The sequence below is a fragment of the Macrotis lagotis genome, chromosome 5 (genome assembly GCF_037893015.1).
Source record: "Macrotis lagotis isolate mMagLag1 chromosome 5, bilby.v1.9.chrom.fasta, whole genome shotgun sequence".
In the NCBI taxonomy this organism is placed as follows: domain Eukaryota; kingdom Metazoa; phylum Chordata; class Mammalia; order Peramelemorphia; family Peramelidae; genus Macrotis; species Macrotis lagotis.
The window spans coordinates 185,359,163-185,385,161 of record NC_133662.1 but is presented as its reverse complement, the minus strand read 5'-3'; the positions used below and the strand labels follow the sequence as shown (position 1 = coordinate 185,385,161).

General features: G+C 33.2%; 1 protein-coding gene across 2 annotated transcripts in view; it reads left to right on the top strand.

The window, feature by feature from the left end:
* The first annotated feature begins 234 nt into the window (after positions 1 to 234).
* Positions 235 to 25,999, top strand: part of RPS6KA2 (ribosomal protein S6 kinase A2) — a 455,741-nt gene continuing 429,976 nt past the window's right edge. The window contains exons 1-2 of one of the 2 annotated variants that reach the window (XM_074188016.1): positions 235 to 331; positions 411 to 461. In XM_074188016.1, coding sequence (XP_074044117.1) covers positions 287 to 331; positions 411 to 461 — 96 coding nt within the window. In that variant the 5' untranslated portion in view covers positions 235 to 286. Of the gene's footprint in view, positions 332 to 410; positions 462 to 13,370; positions 13,651 to 25,999 lie in introns of those variants that run through there. The other variant, XM_074188018.1, reaches the window with a different exon arrangement.

The window sequence follows — 25,999 nt, the reverse complement described above, 5'->3', positions numbered from 1 at the left end:
TTCCTAATTTCCACATAATTAATAGTAGGCTAAGACATTCTCCTTCCTAGGAAAACATAATTCAGACCTATACTTGATAGATGTGATCATTAAAACACTTTCCTGATTTAAAGTTTAAAAAGTCACTGTGTTTTTCAGTTGAGTTTTGAGGCTGGTACGACAAGCATTCATCACTTCCTTTGGTTGATCTTAAAAGTTGCATCAAAGTTGTCAAGTTCCTTTCATTTCGTTTTAACTAAAGGGCTAGTGTGAATAGTTGAGAGAACTCTTCACGTTATTTGAAAACATGTGGAGATTTTTTTTGTTTAGAAACACCAGACGTAGAGGCTTGGTAAGTACTCTCTTCTATTTTTTTCAGGTCATGATCTATGGTTTAAAGGTATTTTACCTATACTTTTCAACTTTAACAGGGTAGGCATGGATTACCCTTTCCTGAGACAAAATTAGCTACACCAGTAGAGGTAAGAAAAAGAGGGGGACTACTTTTTTTTCCATGCTGATATAAGTTGATGTGTTCTTTTGATGGGTTGCATGTAAGGATGATTTCTTTGTCATTCACTGGGTCCAAACTTCAATAGTTGAAGAATTTTCTCAATTTGGTGTAATCCTAGATAGTGAAAACTAAGTTGACTTTTTTAGTTCTCAGCACCACAAATTGTGTAATAACATCTTTGTACAGTAGAGGTCTGCCTTGCTTGCAAAACAGAAAGTTTCCCTTCTGATCCACTTTGAGGATCTAAGTTTTATCTTCCAGAAGGTTGAGATAAGCCCTTTCTGTTGTAATATACTTTATCATACTGTTATGTTTTACTTGAAATAATTAGAAACTTGAAATGGCACAAAGTCAAAACAATAACAAATACAAACAAATCCAGGATGTATTACAATGGACCCACTGGCATTTCTGGCTACAATACATTCTTGTTTGTTAGTATGTTAGAATACTATTTGATTGATAAATGTAAAACCATGAGTCTTTTATTGACAGTTAAATTTATAAGCATTTATTAAGTCTTGGCAAGGTTCAAGCACTATACAAGTAATGGGACCATAGAGAGACAAAAATAATGCCTGTCCTCAAGGGAAGCCAACATGTACTGACAAGAATGTATTGTTGTTCAGTTGTGTCTGACTTTTCATGACCCCATTTGGAGTTTTCTTGGCAAAACTATGGAGTGGTTTTCCATTTCGTGTGTGTGTATGTGTGTACCTGTGTGTGCATATGTATGTAGGAGAAGGAGCAAATAATAGTTGCCATAGTTACTGGTTGGTTAAAGTTGCATAGATAAGGAAACTGAAGCAAAGAGGATGAAGTGACTTGTCCAAGATCACAGCTAGGAAATATCTGAGGCTGGATTTGAACTTAAAAAGATGAATCTTCCTGTCTATAAGTCTAGTTATCTATCCTCTGTGGTACCTGGCTGCCCCAAAATAGATAAAAGTTAAATTGGAAGTAATCTCACAGGAAAGGCACAAAAATTAAGGGGACTGGGAAAGGCTTCTTGCAAATAAACTAAAGACTTTATGAATCCCCAAATTTGGACTCTGCAGACTTCCTCTGAGAAATAGCTACAAATATTGGTTATTTTAATTCTAATTTTTATATAGTATTTTAATATAGTACTATATATATATACATATATATATATATGTATATATATATAGTACTATAAACTTGAAAAGTACTTTGCATGTTATTTCAATTAATCCTGATAATAACCTGTGAAGCTGGGTGCTATTATTATCCCCAATTTGCAGTTGAGAAAAGTAAGGCAGGCAAAGGTAAAGTGACATTCAGGATCACATAATGAATAACCCAATTTCAAGTCTACTACTTTAGATACCACATGTGGTATGTGTTTTTTTTTTTTGTTTGTTTGCTTGTTTTGGCAAAAGAATCATATACTATTGTAAATTCAGAGCTAAAAGTGTCCCTAGAAGTTAAATAGTCCAATCTTTTCCTTCTATGGATAAGGAAACCAAGATTCAGAGCAGTGGAGGGATTTGTCTAAAGTTTTAAAAAGACAATTAGTGTCAGAGCTGGGCTATACACCAAGGTCTAGAATCTCTGATTCCAAAGTCAGCATTATTTTCTCCACACACTATTTCTCCTCTTTCAAAGACAACATCTGTATAGAGCAGACCTTTTTAATTCATTTTTCCTCCCTCAGAAAAAATAGCCCTTACCACAGTAGAATTCTATGTGGTAATGATTATGTAGTACAATAGAGTCTTGCTGAAAGTCTTGAAGTCATTAGTATTCAATTCTCCACTGTGGTTATTACATGTATTAAACTGGGCTGTGTCCACAAGAATCACATAAGTGATCTGAACTTTAAAAAAATGGAACCTTCTATGCAGAGCTTTGTCGTGTTACACATAACATTATACATCCACAACTTCGGACTTCTAATTGGACTTTTTCCTTTCATTTTACTTTATGATAATAGCCTAAATCTCTATTATCAGACAAAAAAAAAGATGAACTCATTGAGTATTTGGCAATGTCCTATTAGCTCTCAAAAGATCAGAAAAGATTTTACAAAGAAAGAATATTCTTTTGCATAATAATAGCTCTGTAGAAATGGTATGGAAAAAATAGGCCTCAGAAAATCACAGATGAGAAATAAACTACCTAGCCCAATTGCAATATTCTAGTCAGCTTTTACTAGGTCACTAGCTAAAGTGAGATTTCCTGTGTGTTTGTGTGTATGTGTGCGTGTGTGCATGTGTATATAGGAGAGGGAGAAAATAATAGTTGCCATGGTCACTGGCTGGTTAAAGTTGCATGGGGCATGGAAGCTGCAGATCACAGTTGACATCACTGATTTCAATCAATTGCTGACATCAGTCAGGAAGTCACATTGGTACAACTGTTGTTTAGGGCCTTATGCTATTCTTTAATTTTAAAAATATTTTCTTATAGTGCTATGACTTTAAGCTTTAAGTCCACTCTAGAAATTAAATTCTAAATAATCATCTTTCATTTATTCAAATTCTCATTATATTATTTGGGTTATATTTCTGTATTGCTTTTTATTGTTAGACATCTTTTTATATTCTGATTTGCATCAAACTACAGAGATAAAATCCTCAGCATCACTTTGAGATGGTATCACCTCAATTAACTTAGAATTATCAATGACAATTTGGCTATATATTGAATATAATTTTGAACGTGTGTCTGGTTTACATAAAATGAGTTCAGTTATTATCCCTTGAATATTGAAGAGAAGAAAATGCTGCCTCTCCATCTTTCCAAGAAACTCACTTCAAGATGGGTTTCTACCGAGAAGAAAGCTTGTGTGTGTTTTTGATGACTCTCATTGACAGACGCATACTGAAATGTGTATTGTTGCCAATCTATACTTGAGAGAGCATAAACTGTGATAGAAAAATTCCATATTTTGAATGAGTACCTACAACTATATATATATATATATATATATATATATATATATATATATACATATAAACAGCTCCTTGAGAGTAGGTTTTGTTTGTTTGTTTATTTTTGCCTTTCTTTGTATCCCCCAACATTTATCAGTGACTGACCCAAGGTAGGCACTATATATAAGCTAGCGATTTTTATTGCCCCCTAAATATGACAGTCCATAACTCACCTCCACATCTTTGTATAAGTCATGCTGTGATGTTTTAATATAATCTTCAAATCCCTATTCTTCCTTCAAAGAATAGCTCAGGTACTACCTCATATAGTAGGTCTTTCCTGGTTTTCTTGATTAGTATACTTTTTCCTCGTGAAATTCCATCATATTCACTTGTATACACTATGATTTGCCTCATATATATTTGCAAATACTCATGAAATTGCATCATATTTATTTGTATATAATTTTTCTACATATTATATTCCCCTAGGAGAATGCAAAGTATTCAAAACAAGCAGAACTTTAACTAGCAATGTTTTTTGATCTTTTTTTTTGTTTTTGCAAGGTAGTGGGGTTAAATGACTTGCCCAAGGTCACACAACTAAGTATTAAATGTCTGAGACAAGATTTGAACTCAGATCCTCCTGATTTCAGAGCTGGTGCTCTGTCCACTGTGCCTCCTAGCTGCCCTTAAGCAGCAATTTTGACACCTGGACCTAAGAAAAGTAGTATGAACCATGCCCTAAAACTTTTTTTCTTTGCATAACAAATTTATTTGAGATGAGAAGAAAGGAGACATGCAAGACCACAAAACTTTGGGGTAAAAGGAAGAATGGTGGTAGAAGGGATGAGATGGGAGTTTTGGGACACTAGACTCTGGGCAGGGTTCCAGAATAGTGGAAAGCTGTTGCTCGGGTATTGGCAGATTAGGTGCAATCATTAGAAGGACACCCTCTGACATCTTCCTATAAAAACTAATTAATCTTGCTAACTAGGTGCTGAGATCATTTGTTTATATATTGATTCCAGACTGGGAAGGCCATGAGCATTCCTATAAATTTTGGTAATGACTACAAACACCTGAAAGCCCAGCTAGGAGTTCTTGATTTTCTCAGTTACTTACAGTTCTTGACCTGAATTAAATTGAATCCAGAATACAGGAGCAAATGGTTAAATCATGAATTCAATCTTGTGAAATCTTTTTTCGATTTTCCACTATTTACATGATCAAAAAGATAAAGAGATTTTTTTGATCCCTGTTTCTAGTTTTTTCTTTCCATCAATGAAACTTGCAAGTTCTCAGATTAAGCTCCTTTATTTTAAGCCTAGGGCAAATGTTTTACAAGCAAGTTAGGGAATTGCAGGGCTTTCAATTAAATATCCTGACAGGCTTTGCAATGGAGGAGTAAGCTGGTGCTATTCCATTAACCTTAGGTTGCAGAATTTATGATGTTTTACTGGAAATGTCATGAAATTGCTGATAAGACAACAAAATCATTAGTTTCCTTTCTTTCACATCACCTAATAAAATCTATTAATAAGCATATTTAACAGCTAACTGGATTTCCTATTTCCCAGGACTAGTTTCTTTTATATTTATTAGGTACTGTACCAAAAAACCCCTAAAGATACAGGAGACAGATGAAATTAACCTTCCAAGAAGAACATATATATGTGTGTATATATATATATATATATATATATATATATATATATATACACATATTAGAAATACTGTGTATTATATATAATATATAAAAATAAATGGTATATATATATATATATATATACATTGTATATACACATTAGTTATTGTTCAGTTGTTTTGGCTATGTCTCACTCTTTATAATACCATTTACAGTTTTCTTGGAAGAGATTCTAGAGTGGTCTCCCATTTCCTTTCTCCAACTCATTCTACATATGAGGAAACTGAGGCAAACAAGTTGAGTGACTCAAGGTTATGGCTCATGAGCATCTAAGCTGGTTTTGATCCCAGGAAGATGAGTCTTCCTGACTCTAGTGTGGACCTTCTCTCTACTGTGCCATCTATATAGGCATATACATATCTAGCAATTATATAGCAATTTGAATAGTAATTTAATGTTTTCAGTGTGCTTTACATGTGAAATATGTATAAATATATACATATATATTTATACATACATATAATATGGTTCCATTTGCATTGAATATTCATTATACAAAAAGTTTTTATTATGACACACATATTATTTACATATAATTTGATCTTCACAACAATCTTGGTAGGTAAGGGCTATTGTTCTGCACATTTTATAGAGAAAGAAACTGAGGCAAACAGAAGTTAAGTGACTTGCCCAGGTTATATAATAAGTGTATGAATTCTAGGTCCAGGTCTCTATCCGCTGTGTCACCTACCTATATAACAACATGTGTGTGTTTCTGTGTGTGTGTGTGTGTGTGTGTATGTTTCTCTAGAACATCATTAAGCAGTATGGGATAAAAGAAGGAATAGTTACTATCAGTCTGTGATATTTAGGTCTGTTTTCCCTAATTTCTCTGCTCCCTCCACCTTATCATACATCCATTGAAGTACAACTGAGGTTTAGATGCAACAGGAGAGGCAACTAGATAACATTAGATGGATAATTTGGCCCTGTTTTATTTACTATGATGGTGATCTGGGGCAAATAGCATGACCTCTCTGGTTCTCAATTTTCTTATCTATGATGAGTGACCCCTGTGGTGACAGCAAACTCTAAATTGTGTGGTCCATATAAAAGTCTTTCCTATGATCCTCACCTCAGATACAATTGTATCTATGAATCTTGCCTTGATCCTCAGCAGAAAGTGGTTATTCCTCCTCAAATGAACTTAGAAAACATTTTCTGGATCTCTCTTTTGCTTATAGTACTCTCTACTTCGTAGTATATTTATTTATGCACCTATTGTATCTGCTCTGTATGTAAGTTCCTTGAGGACAGGGACTATATCATTTTTTATTTTTGTATTTCCTCTACCTAGCTCACAGAAGGTACTTAAGAAATATTTGTTGAATGATATTGAATGAAAACCCTAGCATTTTCCAATGTCATTTGATGGGGGTCCATAATGTAATACAGATAACTTAATTGGACGTGTTCCCTTCTAAAACAGGGGGACTTTTGCTAATCTATATAATTATAATTTTAATACTTTCTCTAAAGAATTTTACATTTGAATATTGCAAAGCAATTTTATCTCAATTTAGGAAGAGCTGGCATGACACCTACTCACATAGGTGTCATTTTGTTGATGCCATCTTGGTATAGCACTGCATACAGTGAGAACTCAAATAAATGTTGACTGTCTTCCCTTCTTATTCTCCATGTCAAGTTTTGGGGATAATTATATAGTGAGATCTTAAACTTTTCATTTCCTCTCTTTTATACCAACTCTATGGTGGAGCGATTGATAGTTTAGTTGCTATCATTTCTAGTCCTAGTTACAAATTTGGTGATTTCTCAAGTGTCCTCATCATGCTTGCCACACCTTTGTTTCCCAAGTTCTCCTTAAACATCAGCTTAAATAAATAAATGTATATTAATCTACATGGTAGATCTTTGGAGGAAAAATTGTTCTTGTGGTTCACTTAGCAGGTAATACTTTATAGCTTATAATGAAATTTCTTTAGATCTTTAGTAATGAGATCTCATTGGTTGGGGGTTCAAGTGGGGCTCAATTTATAGTAAATACCCCATTGAGTGAATACTCTTTTGGAGGTTTTCTGATGTATTATTTTACAAGTGTCCTTGACAAAGCATAATGAATAGAGCTCCAGTAGTTGTGTTGGATAATGACAATGCAATATTCTTATTGAAGAACATTATTAATTTGTAAGAACATAATTCAGACCATTATTAGGCTAATCCTTAGAACCACATTCTTTCAGTTGAATGGATGATGAATGAATATGCTTTGTGCTGATACAAACTATGTAATGGTGGAATGGGTATGACAACTGGGGACTGTAGAGTTTGTTTGTCTTTTGTGAAATAGTGTTAGATTTTCTTCCTTAGATCTGTGAATTGACCCAAAATGGCTTGATTTCCATCATATTTGATATTTCTGAAAATAAATTAAAAAATTAGGCAGTTCATTGTAGTAGTAGAAAGAACAATAGGTTAGTTCTATTGAAGTATATTACTATGAAGTAATAATCACTGTATGAAGTTCTTGGAGATTAGAAGAAAGAAGTGAAAAAAACTGCTGTCATGAAGCTAACAGTCATTATTAGGGGAGAAAATATACAAACAATTAACTTCCAACTAGATATATAAAAAATAAAATAGTGATTAAGGAGAACTGAGAAAAGTTTCTTTTTCCTTAGTATTTTCTCTATATCCCAGTGACTGTACTAAACAGTGGTGGGAATACAAAAAAAGGGGAAAAAATAGTCCCTGATCTCAAGGACTTCACTGTATAATGTTTGTGCATTTAAACAATAACGTGCAAACATGATATAGAGTGGATGAATTGGAGTTACCCTCAGAGGACAGCATACTGTTAATGGAAATAACTGTAGAAGGTTCTGAACCCTTAGTCTTTGGACATTTTCTCCTCATCGTCCCACCCCCATAACTCAGATAGGAAAATAACACTTTTATTTTATTAACTCATTCTGAGGAGGGGTCCATAGTGTTCACCAGCCTGCCAGGGGGGGGTCTATGAAATAAAAAAAGGTCAAGAATGCCTGGTCATAGGGGCTAATTGGCCCAAGGCATCATTTGACCACCACTCAAGATCTCTAAAGCCCTCTCGACCAGGTTTGGACTCAGGAAGAGGTGTCTTCCTGACTCCAGGCAGGGTGTTCTGTTCACTGTGCCAGCTAGATGCCCCCATATACCTATACAGAGACAGTAAATGGTCAATGGTTAAAAGATCATAATTTGCAAGATGGAAAGAACCTTACACATCTACTTCAACTTTCTCATATAACTGATATAGAAATCAAGGCCTAATAGGATAAAATGTTTTGCAAAGGTCCTATGTATAGAAAGTTTGAACTTAGGTCCCCTGAGTCAATATAGTGAACACTGTTCTTGTCTAATAAAGTCTTCTATTTTGGAAATTTGGGGTTGTTTGAAAACTCAAAACTGTGATGTTCTTGCCTCTGGGGAGAATGCTCTTAACACTATGTACTAACAGGCACTAGATACCATATGGTTTCAGTGGTTCCTGATAGGAGCCTTTTTCTGGTCGAGATTTAGTTTGATATGTTTGGTATGCTTCTGATTCATTTGTTCATGCTTAATAAGTTTCACAAAATAAGTCAACAAAAAAAAATCACCAACAAAAGGAAGAGAATGTATTATAATAAAATAGGACATGAAAAGAGGGAGCTATTTTTGACTGATATGGAAATTTTTTACATGATTGCACCTGAATAATCTATATCAGATTGCTTACTATCTCAGGGAGGAGATAAGGAAGGAAACGCTGAATAGAATTTGGAACTCAAAACTTAAAAAATACCCAACTAATGTTAAAATTGTTTTTACATGTAATGGGGAAAATAAAATATCATTTTTAAAAAAGGAACAATTGTTCATGTGAGATGTCTTAAAGGATGGTGTCACTAAGTTACAGAGGATAGTAATTTGGAATATCAAGGTAATTTAGGATTATAATGTAGTTAAAGACAGATTTAAGGAAAAATTTGATATAGAATATGAAGTGATGCTAGCATGGGGATTTAGACATAGAGCAAGAGGCTTACAAATTCTTTTACATTGAGATGATTAAAATACTATGAAATTATGAAAGAATTTAAAGTTTTTTAGATCTATTCTATGTAGCTAGGTCCTTTGTCCCAGAAACATATTTTGGACTATATACGATGATGTAGGGAATGGCCTCTAGAGGCTAATTTTTTTTTTCCTATTGTGCTTTTTTGTTTCTAAGCTTTCTGTTTGTCACATAAGAAAATTAGAGAAGAAAGAAATTCCTGTAACTGGAAGATGAATGTATTATACCTTGATAACAGTAAATCCTTAAGAAAATTCTGATGAACAATAAGAAATGATAACTGTTATGTAAAATAGATGAATTTTAAAAAAATTATACAGTGAAGATAAGCAAACAAGTTATGTGCTATAGCTATAGTTTACCATGGCATTCAATAAAAGGCTATATTAACAAATCAAGGCAAAATTTAGTCAACATTTTCCCACAATCCTAAAGCTACAGTCCATTAAAAGTGAAGGATTTAAATTGCTGACAAAAAGCCAAGGGAGCTCACATAATTCCTTTGTAAGAGTCCTAGTCTGCTTAGCTGTTAGATTTTGAAGTGCTCTGAGGCCTAAGATAATTAACTTCTCATTTTAATATGTGCATTTTCTAATAGTTCAGTTTGACCTGCATTTCAAACAACCAAAAATTCTATGACTACTCTATTAATCAGGAATTCATAAAAAATATTCTTTTATGGTTTAGATCTGAGCTTACCTGGTCAACAACTCCCCAGAACTCCAATTTCATAGATTTTTTTTCTCCCATTAGATTGTGAACTCTTTGACTCTCTTTTGTCTTTTTTTGCATCCCATGCACTTAATACAATTTTAGTTCATAATTAATACAAATGCACCTAATAAAGGTATAATAATATAACAAGGCACTAAATAAATGTTCATTCACTAACTGAGATGAGAAAATTGAGGTTCATAGAGATACGATTTATCTAATATCACACTAGTGGTAATTTAGCAGATTTAGAATGTTGGTAGGTCCTTTAACTCTAGAATCAACACACTTTGGATTTTATTTATCATGACACAGGACATGACTTCTAGAGGTTTTTCCCCCTATCATTCTTTCTTATTACTACTGTCTTCAGTTGGGCAGATTAAACAATTAGATAAGAAATAAATCCAGAACTTATCCATTTTATTTTTTGAACAATACTTGGTAAAAGATAAAATTGAAATTTTCAAGTGGTTATTCTGCCACTGAGTTACCTTCACTTAAGCTAGGCAGACCAGTTCCTGTTTCCTTGAATAGTCGAGAGCTAATTATTTTCTCCTTATAATAAAAAAAACAATATAATTAAGAAGGACTTTTCATTGAGCAAGCATCCCAATATACTTTTATTCAGAAAAGTTGCTTAAAGAGATTGTCTTTGAATTGCCGAAATAGGTTTGGGCTCACTACTGATTTATCCTCCTTTTAAAAAAATTACTATGGTTTATATTTTCAATTTTGTGTTGAGCTGGAATTTCCATTTAGCTTCCCAAGGAAACATTTGCATCCCAAATCTATTTATATCCCACAATTGATTTCAAAACTGCCCCCTTTTCCCCTCCTAAATACTAAAATAGCCACTGTCCATTACATCAAATGGATTTTAGTTATGTTATCAACACTTAATTAAGGAACCATTCTCATCCTCATCCAAAACAGATGTACCTCTCTTTTCATTATTTTGTTTTAATTGGAAAAATGCAATTGAAATAACTGGAAAATTCAAATGTTTTCTTTATCTGTACATATTAACAGTTTACTGGAATTCAGAAAACAAATAAGGGGAAAGTTTTTAATTTTCAAAAATTGTTTACAACTGCAGCAGACACATATAATTTTTATAAATTATATCATTTGAGACTTTGATGACCAGAAAAGGAGGTAGGTGGATCCTGTAGCTAGAGTAAGAAATGACAGATGAACAGCTTGAATGTCACATTGGTATTCCTGAAATAGTAAAGGTACCAAGGAAAGATTAGAGAGCTTGAGGGATCATTGCTGATAGGTTATTTGAAAAAATGTGGGCAAGAATTGCACAGGTTCTGAAAAGTGAAAAAAGCATTGTGAGCTATACACAACCAATAAGCTCAAAGATCTACAGATCTTGAAGGATCAAGCAGACTCAGGTCATAACAGAAGTATTATGGAAATATTAGTTATGACCCATTCATCTGACCACCTTCACTATTCGCTTAGAAATATAATGGGGGCAGAATGGGAAGGGTTTTTTTTCCTTCATAGTGGTCTTATTGAATGTAGCATTTACTACCAAAAGGGAAGAAATCTATATTGACAATGGGAGATCACACAGACTTCTATGAAATGGAAAGGAGGTAAGGTTTGACAGTGCTATAAAGAAACTCTGACTTTAAAGTGAATCTTTATATTTAAATTAAGGGCAATTACAATTCTAAGTGGCTCAATGGTCATTGTAAAAAGAGTAGAATATAGACTAACTTTTTTGGTCCTTTGGTTTTTGGAATCGTGTGGTTTAAGGGAATTGAACTGTAAATTTCAAAATGTTATTGCTAAGGTCCAGTAGAATCAATTTTTGTAAAACTATTTCTTTCAGTGGTGTGTGTGGTTAGTGGGAGATCTAATACTTTTCCTGCTACTATCTCCTATAGAACCTTAAATAATTTGATCTCCAAGAATTATAATTTTCTTTTACATAAAAGGAGGCTATACATTTTGCTACAAGATGAGGCTTGAGATTTTGGGAACATGATGCACATTATACAATCAGTTGTTTTTATTATGCATTTTAAAAGTGCATTGTTATCAATTTGTAAGAAACAACCAAATGGTTTCCCTTAATTTCAAGCAGTATTATAATTTTGATTTCTCCTTTTGTCTCAGTCACTATTATCTGGTGCCATTTAAGAAGTAGTAAAAATTAATGAGAGATTTTATAAAACCATAATCAATGAGCAGATGTTTGGATTATTTTGTCATGTGCTAGGCTATAAAAGATGGACAGTAGTCGATATTTTAGATTTGAGTTCAGTATATGGCCTTTTGTGTTCATAATTAGAGAACTATCAATAGCCTCAGAAGAGGACTCACTACCCTTACCTTAATGTGGAGATGAGTGGCATATTTCATTTGTGCTCTTTTAAAATGCAGTGACAGACTCCCAACTTAATTTTTCTGAACCAGAAATTGTAATTAATATGAATTGTACTCATGGGATTTATTTATGGAGCGACCTACTTTTCATTATTCCCTAAAGTACTGTCAGATGTGTTCACCTCTAAGTGATATCATGTATGCACACATTTTATATGGACAGATGAATTTTAACTAACTTTGTCACTCAGGAAAAGAATATAAAATTCACCCAGTTTAGAAGCAGTTGAATAAATGAAAGCATTAAAAGTTGTTTGAAAACAATGATTTTCCAAGCATAGAAAGCACTTTGCAAAGGGGAATTGTAATTCTATCTTTATTAGTTAACTGGAAAAGGGGAGAGTTGTTTCTCCCTTCTTTGTGTAGTAAAGACAGGAAGTGATGAACCAGATGTGTCTGTATTTTGACAAGCTTGATGTGCTCTTAGGCTATACAGAGATAAGATATGAGTGCAAGTGATGGGAATAAAGGAGTTTATTTTTCTGAAATAAATATCTGAATTGATTCTCTTGTAAGTAAGGTAAATAGATTAAAAAAAGCAAACCTGAACTTTAAGACAGTTGGAAGTGCATGGGGGGGGGGATTAAATTCATTTAAATAAATGTGCCTCAGGTGTCCCTATAGTTTCTCAAAGACAAATATCTTTTGGTTTTCCTCTTACCTTTTTCCATCTTATTTCTCATAAGGAAGAGATCTATTTCTTTGTTTAAACCAAATCAAATAGAGCGTATAGATGAGAAAAACACCTCTTATTTTCAGCTGAGACATATAACATATGAACAGTTGACAGGTGTTCTATGGTAAGCTGCTCACCCAATCAGCCAAACTGAGTATCTTAGACAGTTCTAGACATTGAACGAGTTTCTTCTGAAGTCCAGCTGGAAAGATTGAGACGTGTACTTCCAGCTTCTCTGATTGTGGCTTCTGTAGCTCCTTGGGACCTGAGGAACTTTGCTGTTCTGAAGGAGAGGTGCAGCCTTGAAAGCTGGTCAGGTTGCTATTATTGGCTTTTTTCCCCTCTTCTTTCTCTCCCTCCTCTCTCTTCTTTCTGTGAGCTGACAAACAGAAGCAGGCTTTTGCTGAATGAAGGCAATGATGAGATAGAGCCAGTTTAGCCATTTGATTTCTTTCTTTCTTTCTTTCTTTTTTAATCTGTGGCTGGAGAAAGTAAGACATTGGGGTGGGTGAGAGAGAGAGACACTAAGAGAAGTGGTACTGCTGCTTGCCCAACTCCTTTAGGTGAAAGCTAACTTTAAGGAGACGATGACAAGGAAGATGATGGATTTTTTTGGAATTTGATGATCTGTGATCATTGGAGTAGAAGATGATCAGGCTACCACACAAGAAACTGCAGAAACTGTTTCTAAAAAAGGTAAGAGGATGGATCCCCAGCTTCATTGGAGGAGGATGGGGGAGTTTGGGGAAGTTAGTATTCTTTTTGAAATCATAAAGGATATGGATTTTGTAAAGGTGAGGTTCAATCAAAAGTTATTTGGTGGGATGAAATTACCTTTTCTGAATGCTAAAAATTTAAAAAAAAATACCCTTGACAAGACAAATGGTATACTTGTGAAGTGATTTATGCACAGGAAAGTTCAGCCTCTCTTGGGATTGCTGCTATTTTCTTCCTCTTCTATGAAAAGTGTTATATGTTCTAGGCAAGATGGGCTTTATTTTAACATTCTTAGGGGCTGCTGGTCACCGTGAGATGTGGTGGTGAAAGGGAGCCCCTCATTTATCAGTGTGCTCAATTTTAAGATGATAGGAAAGAAAGTGGGATAAACTCTTTCTCAGTTGTAGATTACTATTTCATTTTGAGGATATTGTTTAAAAAAGATAAAAACATTTTTATAAGCCAATTGATAAGGATTTAGCAGTTAGTTTGCTCATTCCTTTGCCGGACAACTCAAGTACTTATCCTTAGCCAAACATAATGAACATACATGAAATTCCTAGACAGCTGATATAGACTATCTTCCACAATCTGTTGGCTGAACTGAAGACAGAAATTGGTTCAAAATTATTACATCCCATATAACTGCCCTTTTATTTTAAAATCAAAATGTTCTATAAAATTAAGGAAAATAAGTGAAACATTACATTAAATAATAAACTTAAATATTCCAGTCTCCAGAGTATATAATTTAGGGACTTTTTAAAATTCATTTTATTTATGTGAGCATTTATTATCTCTCCCTCTAGCTACCCATATCCCCCAAATGAACAGTTTCAAAAAAGAAAATATCATAAAAAGATATAGCCCAGCAAAAGAAATTCCTACATTGACAGTGACCAAAAATATGTCTTATTCTGTCCCTGATATCACCTTTCTGGGAGGAGGGAGGTGGCATCTATAATATTCAGTCCTCTAGACTTCTGTTTTATCATTTCACTGCTCAGAGTTCTAAAATATTTCAAAATTATTTTTTGTAATGTTTTTGTCATTGTGTAAATTGTTCTCTCTTGGGAGACTTAGTTTTCCTTGAAATTTCCTATCTGAACTTTTACTTATGTTCATTTTCTTAGAGAGAAAATATTCAATTCATGAAACTTCCAGATGTATTATTGTTCATGTCTATACACAATTGAGTTGATACGTGTTTATGAAATGTTCTTTTATAATGTGGTAGTAAAATTCTAAGACTGGTATACATTTAAAACCATCACTAAACTCTAATCTTAATTATCCTGTGAAGTGTCTAAATTGGGTAATTGGGATAACTGAGGCAAACAACTATCAAGTAACATACTCTACATTACAAAACAAAGTAGGGGCAGAGCTGAGACTCTGTGAATATCCTTTTGATTTTTGAGTTCATCCTTGGCAATAAACTCAGTAAATATTTTAAAAATGCTGGTATCTTTTTCATATGAAGTTCCTATATTTGATCTGTGTGAATATCAGTACCTAAAATATATAGAATAATGGTTGGATTTTGTATTTAAAAATTACTTGTAAATAGCATACTTTCCTTCAGGTTAGCCTCTTTCTACCCTGTTTATTTTGGGTACTTTTTGTTCATTTATGTTATGACTCAGGATGATTTTTTTTGCTGAGTTTGTTCCTACATGGAAATGATATATTTTAATTTAGTGTCAATTCTTTGAATTATTTTTATTTTGATAGAAGTTTGGCAGGATGGAGTATAATGTTATTTTCTTATCATATAGCTGTTAGTATCCAAGAGCAATAAAGTATTTGATACTATAGCTCAAATAAGAATTTTAATATAGTCAACAAATAGGGAGCACTTATAACACATGACAAGTGCAAGGAGTTAGCTGTTCTGTTAAACAAATATGACCATCATACATCACATAGATCCTTTTTTCTGATGATATTTTCTTTTTTCTTTTTGATGATTTCATTCTCTGATGTACTAGCCCCAGAACAGACAGATAGAATTCAAATAATCAAGAAAACCCATGATTTAACATCCAATCCATCCTGAATCTTCAGACAATCCAGAAAAATTACAAAAATAGTAGTTTTGAAATTGGTTTGAATTTTATTATTCCAGAAATAAAGTGTTGATAGTCCTATATTCTGTCCTAGTCAGAATGCATCTGGAATAATGTTGTAGATTTGGGGCAATATATTTATTGTTTTTGTAAGGCAATGGGTTTAAGTGACTTACACAAGGTCATACAGCTAGGTAATTATTAAGTGTCTGAGGCCAGATTTGAACTCAGGTACTCCTGACTCCAGGGCTGATGCTCCCCACTGTGCCATCTAGGCTTCCCACTGTGCCATCTAGCTTCCCCCTGGGCAATATATTTATAAAGGATATTGATAAGCTGGTGAATATCCAAAATGATGAAGCTTTGAGTCCATGTCCCATAGGGATTGATTGAAGGAACTGAGGATGTTATGACAGTGGTTATTATTATTACTTTTTCTTGCAGAATCATAAAGTTAGAAGGGAACTGGATGGACATAGTTTACAAGTCACTGTTTATAGAAATAAAGACAGAAGCAAATAAATAATTGAAGAAAAATTATTCATTGGTAGGATGAGTCAACATAATAAAAATGACAGTACTTACTACCTAATTTAATTTACTACCTAAATTAATTTACTTATTTTGTGTCATAACAGTCAAACTTCCAAAGGATTACTTTACAGAATTAGAAAAATAATGACAAAATTCCTATGGAGGCACAAAAGGTCAAAAATTTCAATGGACAAAGCAGGGCTAATAATTGATGTCAAAATCTATACTACCGAGAAATAATTCATAAAGCAAATAGTATTGTATTAAAAAATACAGTTAATGGAAGCTAGATTAGGTACATACAGAAGCAAACAAAACTAGTGGCCTAGTGTCAAGCTTTCAAATCTAAGGCCTTACTATTTGATTTTTAAAATGTTGGGAAAATTGGACAACCTTATGGAAAAAAATGGATTTAGACCCACACACCATACCTTATTCCAAGATAAGTTTCAAATGAATACATAAAAAAGGAATGGAAAAATTGACTATCATCTATAGAGGAAAAATTCCATGACCACTGAAATAAAATAGATAATTTGATTATGTAAAATTAAATAAATTTCCACATAAATAGATCCAGTACTTCTAATATTAAAAGGGGAACAATTAACTAGGAAAAAAATCTATGCAGCAAGTTTTTTTCTGATAAAAGTCTCATTTCCAAGATATATATGAGTTACTGACTCAAATTTATAAGAATAGAGCCATTTCCAATTGTTAAATAATCTAAGTATATGAATAGTCAATTCTCAAAGGAAAAAAAAACCCAGTTTATCTCTAGTTTTATGAAAAAATGTTCAACTAACGTTAGAGAAATTCCATTCCCCAAAATAACTGAGAATTATGCAAAAAAGTTTACTGAAATGTGCATATCCTTTGATTCAGTTGTACCAATGCAAAGCCTGTACCACAAAGAAATTAAAGAAATATGAACAAAAATACTTATAGCAGTTTTGTTTTTTGGGGGGGATTCCTTAGTGGTAAATACTGGAAACCAAGGAATGCCTATCTACTTGGGGAATGGTTGAACAAACTGTGGTATAATGATTAATGGAATATATTTGTATAAGAATATATTGTATAAGAACTTTTAAAAATATATATCAAGGAGATATGGAAAGACTTGTCTGAATTGATGCAGGGTGTACCTGAAAACATTATACTATAACATCAATTTTATTTAAACCAATGATTTTTTAAGTATAGTAAGAAATGGTAGATGAAATGAATATTGTCAGGAGAATAATTTACATGATAACAGTAAATCTAAACAGTCATAAAACTTCTGATCAAATCAATAACATCCTTGATTCCAAATGAAATATTCTATCTTCTGATTGAGAGGTTATGAAGTTAATAGCAAAATGAAACATATTTATTCTAGATACAATGAGGAATTTTGTTTTCTTGACTACAGATTTCTGTTATTCCAACCTTTTTTTTTAAGTTTTTACAAGGCAATGGGGTTAAGTGGTTTGCCCAAGGCCACACATCTAGGTAATTATTAAGTGTCTGAGGCTGGATTTGAACTCAGGTACTCCTGACTCCAGGGCTGGTGCTCTATCCACTGCACCACCTAGCTACCCCTCCAACCCTTTTTCAATAAAAGATCCCTACCATAATTTACTCAACAAGTGATCATTCACTTTTTGTTTAAGGATTTCAGTGATGGTGATGTGGAACTTATTATCTTCGGAAGTAATTATTTACATTTTTTTAGATAATCCTAATTTTTAGAAATGCCCCTTACCCCATCCTCAGTATTTAGTCTATATTTACCTCATTGTAACTTAGTCCCTCTTCTAACTAATAGATCCTTGAGATAGTTGAAGATAGTTATTGTGTTTCCCTTAAGTCTTTTTCTGGGCTAAACTTCACCAACCAATCTTTGTTGGGTTTGAGCTCAAAGTCTTTGACCAGTCTGCCCTTTTCTGGACATTCTTCAGATTTTCAGTGATCCCCTTCCAAAATGTCATGGCCAAATTTCATCATCTTATTCCAGAGGTGATCTGACCTGGACAAAGTCTAGCAGAACTATCAGCTCTATACCTGAAGGCTATGCCTCTCATGATGCATTCCGATATCACATTAACTCTTTTTGGCTCTTATATCACTGTTGCCTAAGATTGAGTTTATAAGAAGAATTTTTAAAACAAATGGCTGTTTATCAAGGTGTCATTTGACTTGAACTTGTTCAGTTTGGGAACCAAAAAGTAAGGTTCCTTAGTTATTCCAATGAGTTTTCATTTCAGTAGAAGTAGTCCTGCATTCTAGTCTGTTAAACACTTTTTTTGGATCTACCTCTATCATTCAATGTGCTATCTATTCTCTCCCCACAACTCTCACCCTGATGGATTCATTTAATTTGCAGATTTGATAAGTGTACCATCTATGCCTTAATCCAAGTCATTAAGAAAAATGCTAAACATCAGAGGGTCAAAAGTACAGATCTCTGAGGTACATTATAAAGTCATCTCTCCAAGTAAACTTTGAATCATCAGTGACTATTCAATCAACAAGTTTTTAAATATCCACTACGTACCAGATACTACTCATTCAGTCAAACAATAAACATTTATTTTATTGGGAAGGCTTCTATCTTATCTCCATCACAGATAATGCTTGCTGATGGTTTTGTGTAGATACTACTTATCATTTTAAGGAAAACTCCATTTATTCCTGTTCTTTTTTGTGTTTTTTTTAATAAATAGGAATTGGTATGTTATCTTTTGTCAAAAACTTTTTTCTGCATCATCAGTAAACATTTAACAACACCTACTACAGGCCAGATACTCTTTAAGTATTGGGATTCAATTGGGAGTGCAGTCTAATGGAGGAAACAATACACCAACAATCTTCAATCAAATTATAAATAAGATTAATAGGAAATAATCAACAAAGGGAAGACACTAGAATTATGGGCTATTGGGTACTTGCTTAGGGAGTGGGATTTTAGCTGGAACTTGGGATAAGGTAAAAAAGTCAGAAGTGAAAATGATGAAAGACATAGGGGATAACCAGTGAAAATGTTCTGAGTCTGGAGATGACAAGTCTAATATGAGGAACAACAAAGAAGACACTGTCATTGGAACATAGAAAATGTTTCTCGCGTGTAGTGTGGGAGTAAAATATTTACCTCAAGGGATTATAGTGAGACTCAAATTAAAAAGTCTAAATAAGTCACTTTGCAAATCTTAAAACATTATGTAATGCTAGCTATTATTATTAATAATTCCACTAGTTCTGAACCTATCTGATTGTCCTACAAAAGAACCTGACCTGTCTTTTCCAAAAGCAGAATGTGAAGTCTTTATTGGATGCTTTAGCAAAATCTAGGTGAACTTTATTTATAACATTACTGAATCTACCAGTATAATAAGCAAACAAGCTTGACCTGGTGTGATTTGTTGGAGTCATGCTCGTTCTTAGTGAATAAATCTTTATCTAAATATTTGCTAATCATCTTTTACTTACTCATTTTAGAATTTTGCCAGCAATCAAATTTCTTCTCTACCCATTGAAAATCAAGACAGTCTTTGACCTCTTCTAATTCTATAGTCTTCCCCTCCCCCATTCTCCATAGTCTTTCAAATATCAGCTATCATATCCAACAGTTCTTTCAGAATTCAAAGATCCAAGTCCCCTGGTCCAGGTGACTTCAATTAAATAAGAGGAACTAGCTGAGTTCTTAATAATGGTTGTTACAAATAACCACTCATTATAATAATTAAAATGATATTTTATAATTAATATAACAATAATATAATTCATATAACCTTAATAGCTGCTATAATAACCAATGTTTGGCTATTAACACTATTAACTGCTTTTTCTCTGCATTTTCCAGTCCACGGGTCATCTTGGCACAGAAAAAAAGATACAAAATAATAATTCATCAGTTCCACTTTCTCTCTATTCCTAGTTTTGGACCCATCCACCCCTTCCATTGACCCTATTCCTTTTATTCTCTTCTTAAAGGTATCCAGAGATTGATTTCACAAAGTACCATTCTAGTGTTTTATTATCAGACTTATCAAGAAGTTATTTTTTTGTCTTAGAAAAAATCTCACCTTCCTTGATTTGTATAGTTTCCTCCTTTTTGATCTTCTGTTTATAACAACAATGGCTTAGTATCCGTCTCATAAACTTTTTTTTAATTAAAGTAAGTTTTTATTTATTTTGAATTTTACGATTTTTTCCACTATTCTTGCTTCCCTCCTCCCACCCCCCACAGAAGGCAGTCTGTTAGTCTTTACATTGTTTCCATGCTATACATTGATCTAAGTTGAAGTCTCATAAACTCTTAAGGTAGACTTAAGTCACACGTTTGTCTTTTTTCCTTTAGGAAAATTAAAACAGGCTCAATTATTTATCCATTTCTTTAGTATTTTTCTCTGGATTTTCTCTGGCTTCTTCACACTTTAAAATGTTACCAAAACTAGATCCAGGATGTTAATCAAAGGTATCTTGTTCATACTTTGTATTTCCTACCATTGAGGTAAAATGAAATAAATCTGTAATGTGTGTATTCTATATTCCCTCACCCCACCAGCCCCAATTCAGTAGAATGTAAACTCAAAAAAGGGCAAAGATCTATTTGGTTCCTGTCTTTGCATCCCTAGTACCTAGCAATACTGTGTACTTAAATAAATACCTGTTCAGTTGAATTGACCTGTTAATCTTATATGTGTTTTGGCAAATCCTGATATCTTGTTAAACTATTTCTTTTCTTTCTGCTAAGATAAGGCCTTATACCCTTGTTAGCTATATTTACATTTTAGGTTTCATTGATCCTCAGCAAATGGGAGAAGAAAGACAAAGGAGAAAGTCATATGTTGTATTAAGAGGTAGTGTAATAAAATGTAAATATTACTGATTAATAGCCTTAAGACATAAACTTTATGTGAAAGTATAACATTAATAATAGTCAGCATTCATAAAGCACCTTTAAAGATTGGCAAAATATTTTATAGGTTATTTCATTTTCTTTAAAAAATTCTATAAGTGAATACTGTTATTACTCCCATTTAATAGATCAGAAAACTGAGGGAGTTTAAGTCATTTGCCCAAGGTCACATAATTAGTTTTAAACTCAGGGCTGCCTAACTCCAAGACCTCTATCCACAGAACCACCTAGTTGTCATGTATAGGCTGTAAAGATATGTATAAAAATATTATTATTCAAAATAGGAATGTATGTAGTGGTTAAATATTACAAGAAGGTAGTATGGTCCAGTGAAAAGATTCTAGATTTGGAGGAGCTGGGTTCAAAACCTGACTCTAATGACAAGTTACTTTTCTTCCATAAACCACATGCTAAATGACTAGATATTGTGGAAGGCACAAAGATGTGCCTCGAGGGCATTATAGTTCATTCAGAAAGATAAAGCATACTTATTTATATACTTCTTTGCAAAGATATTAGAGTAGTTTGACATTGTCTTTTTCAGTTCATTTTACAGATGAGGGAACTGAAGCAAACGGGGACAATGACTTGCCCAAGGTCATACAGCTAGTATCTGAGGCCAGTTTTATTTCACAAAGATGAGTCTTCCTGACTGGCACTTTATCCATTGTGCCATTTAGCTATCCTATTAATAGCATAGTTATGTATTTCTTCTTTGCCCTCTTATATAGTATATAAAGGAAATCTTATTAAGTAACAATTGTAGTGTCCTATTACCAATGTGAAAAACTTATTATCATACTTCAATTTATCTTCTTGTGAAGTTTTCTCTCAAGGGTTTTTAAAAATAGGTGATACCATAATCTCATCCCTTAAAAGTATTTTGTAAGGCTAGAATAAAAAAGATGAAAGATAATGTGGAGGGATATTTAATACAGTCTATGTAGGGAAGCATAAATGAAAAATTTTGTAAAAAAATTTTCATATTTAAAGATAGGACAATAAAAACAAATTTGTTTTCCCTTCCTGGATTAAAAGTCGAGTTGCATGTAGAGTTGTTTGGGGGTATAAAATAGGACCAGCAGTTTAAATTAGGTTAGATGATAAAATTCTGGCCAGTAAGGAGAGCATTAGCTCTCCTAGCATTGAGGAGAGGGAGGTATAGAATTCTATAGTTTTATTTAACATATTTAAATATGGATAATTTGACAATATTTTTAGCAGTGAGACTAATATGGAACATTTGTGTGTCAATTTTCACTATTTTCCTTTAGAAATCTGACTTTTATACACATGGAATGAATGAAACTAAGTATAAACTGGATAGGAATTAGAACTCACTCAGGAAGTGTCTGTTGGCTGGATCCTTCTTTTTCCTATTTTACCAATGTAAGTTTCCATTCAACAAAAACATAAATGAGTTATAAATTAAGGGAGAAGAATGGGACCAAAAACCCATAAAACATTATTGTAATTGGAAATCTAAGAGCTTAAAATTTGAGTAGAGGTTTAAAAGTAGTAATAATAAATGTTTTTCCTTCATTCTCAAAGACCATGACATCAGAGAGGTAATGCCATGACAAGCACATGGATTGGATTTGAGTGAGGTGCGGTGCTGTGGTAGGTCACCAGCCTCACTTTTTCCTCCAGAGTTATGTGGGTCCAGGGAGGGATGGTGGGATAAGTGTTGGGTGTGGAGTCAGGAGAGAGCTGGGTTTGAATTCCATCTGGGACACTTCCTACAGCTGTAAAAAAAATGAAAAACTCGTTTAACTTCCCTAACACTTAATTTCCTTATTTTTCCTTATCTATAGTGCTTATCTCAAAGGATCATAGTGAGGAACAAACAAGATAATGTACTTAAAATGTTTTTCAAACATTTGTGAATACCTGCCATTATTTTTGAAATGTTAATTTTTTTATGCCCATGTCAGCCCAATAGATGACTGATATTTCTATTAGCTTCCAAACTTCCACTTTTGATCTTCTTTAGGTCAATGGCATTGAACTAATTTGTGAATATATTTCAAGAGATGAACTTTAGGAGGAGATCCCTGCTAATCCCCAGTGTAGTGTTCGGAAAGACTTTATTAAATTTCAGAACTAATGTAGTTTGCCAGTACTGTTGGGTTCTTATAGTTCCTATTCAATGTACTTCACCCCACTTTCTACATGAATGAATGGCTTCTTCGTTTACTTCTTTATGGTTACAAATACCAAGTGCTTCTCTTTTGCTCATTGGACTAAGTGAAAAATTGTGGGAAAGCCATGATTCCTACTATCTGGGAGTTTAAAACCTCACCTCAGCATATTTCTTGAAAAAGGAGCTTGTTGATAAATATTGGCTGAAGTGCAACTTGAGATTCTTAGTTTCAATAGGTAAAGAGAGAAAGATCTGGAAAATATTCTCTTAGTTTTATATTAAGGGAAAAGTGGAGCCTCAAACTTATATAATGTTAGAGCTAGAACCCTTGTTCCAATTCACTCACTTTATGGATGAAGAAATGTTTTACCTGGGGCTAAACAACTAACTAGTAAATGATAGAAATGGGAACAAACTCAGGGTTTTTGTCTTCTACTTTATTACAGTTTTTCCTTCCTTGTGGTACAGGAGAGATATCAATTGACCAATTTTTTTTGTTTTTTCGTTTTTTGCAAGACAATGGGGTTGTGACTTGCCCAAGATCACACAGCCAGGTAATTATTAAGTGACTGAGAATGGATTTGGATTTGAACTCAGGTCCTCCTGGCTCCAGGATTGGTGCTCTATCCAGTGTCCCGCCTAGCTGCCCTCAAATGACTGATTTTCAAATGAAATTAGCAAGAATCATTTTCCTTTGTCTTTTGTGCTTCTTTCATAAAAAAGGTTACAATAAAACAAATGATTATAGAAACCAAGAATAGGAAAGGATTAAATGAATCTTACTGATTAACTGAAACAAGTACAGAACACTACTTTTTTTAGTCCAGGTTTTTATTTCCACCCATTTCCTACCATGTAATCTACCTGTGTATGTTTTTATTGAGACCTTTAACCAAGCATCAGAGAAGTCACACAGGACACCCTACTGACAACTTTCTAACCTTTTTTTGATTGCATTGTCATTTAGTGAGCACTTACTGCATACTCTACTGTAGTAGATGAGCTGCCGTGTTGTTCAAATGCCAAATGTACACTTGCCAGAAAGAATATTTTATGGAGGACTCACACAGGTCAAGTGCTCACATAGTGGTCATGAAAAGTGATTCGAGTATACTCTCAAGGTCTCTCTGGAATTGATTTTGCAACATGGTAGATACTATCATGGGACTGCTCAGCATGACTTGCCTTCATCAGAAAAGGTGCTGTGTTTTATGAGCAAAGCAAAATTGAAGTAGCTCAAAAGAAATGTGAAATGAGCAAATTTGGAGAATCCACTCTAAATGTTCACATGGGCTATTTATGATAGAGCACTCTGCACTTGTATTGTTCTGATCAGTCACAGTTGACTCTAATATAGTGATGTCATTTTGGTCCTCTTTAAGAACAAAGGACAACAACCAACCAATTACAGTCATAGCAAAATTAGAATAATTCGCATTCACTTTAAAATTTACAAAGTACTTTCTTTCCTCACAACAATCCTATAAAGCAGGTATTGTGAATTTTATCATCATTATTTTATACATGAAGATCTAAGGTCATAACAGCTTTCTAATAGAATCATAGCTTTGGAGCTAGAATAATCACCTGGTTTTGCTAACCATCTTAGTCCTTTTACAGATGAAGAAAAGAAGTGATTTACCAAGGTTCAAATACTTAGCATCCAGAGAAAGAACCGATAAATTGAAGTATGTATAGAAAAACTTTATACACACACAAAATTGTTTGTGTGTATATAATGGTAGCCTTCACCAAGCCTGGGGGATGGGAAGAAAAAAAGTTTAGAAAAATGATCATTTTGTTGTATATTTGAAAGGAACAGCAACTTGTTCATAGTAGACTTGCAGATTTGTGTGTAATTATCTTTTTATTGTACTATGTTATGGAAATGTTTATCTTATTCCATAAATTAAAAATAAAATAAATTTTAAAAATTGCTAAATAAATAAATTTGTTACAAAAAAAATAAGAAAAAGAAAATAAGTGATTTAAGCAAGTTTATATAACTAGTAAGTGTTAGGACCAAGATTTGAACCTAAATCCTGCCACTCCAATCCAGGGCAACTAGATTATTATATAGTATTATTATGCCAGTATTCCTTTATTAGCAGTTATTATAAGAATAGCTAACTGTTTTAGAACAGTCAATCCCTTCTCTAATAGATAATTTAAATGAATAACTTGCTTTAGATTTCTAACCAAATTATAGAAACAGTATTAAGGTCTAAAATAGGAGTTCTTAACCTGGGGTTTGTGAATTTGCTTTTAAATATGTGTATATATACATATACAAACATATATATACATATATATATATATATATAGTAATACTTTTATAACAACAGTTATACATTTGGAGTTTGGTTTCCTCTGTCTATGTTCCTATATGATTGACCTCAGAACTAAATTCCCTTTGGTGTGTTAGAAGGCAGGAAGAGGTAGAGGGGTAGAGATGACAAACTAGCCAATATCTATAGCTATAATATCGATTATTTTTAACCTGGGGACTATAAATTGTGGACTGGGAAACTGCTAAAAAAATTTTGATAACTATTTCAATACAGCTATCTGAAATATTTTATTTTTGCATTTAAAAGCATTATTTTGAGAAAGGTTCTTTGGCACAAAAAAGGTTAACAACTTGTTATCTGTGATAGGACCCCCAATTAGTTGAAA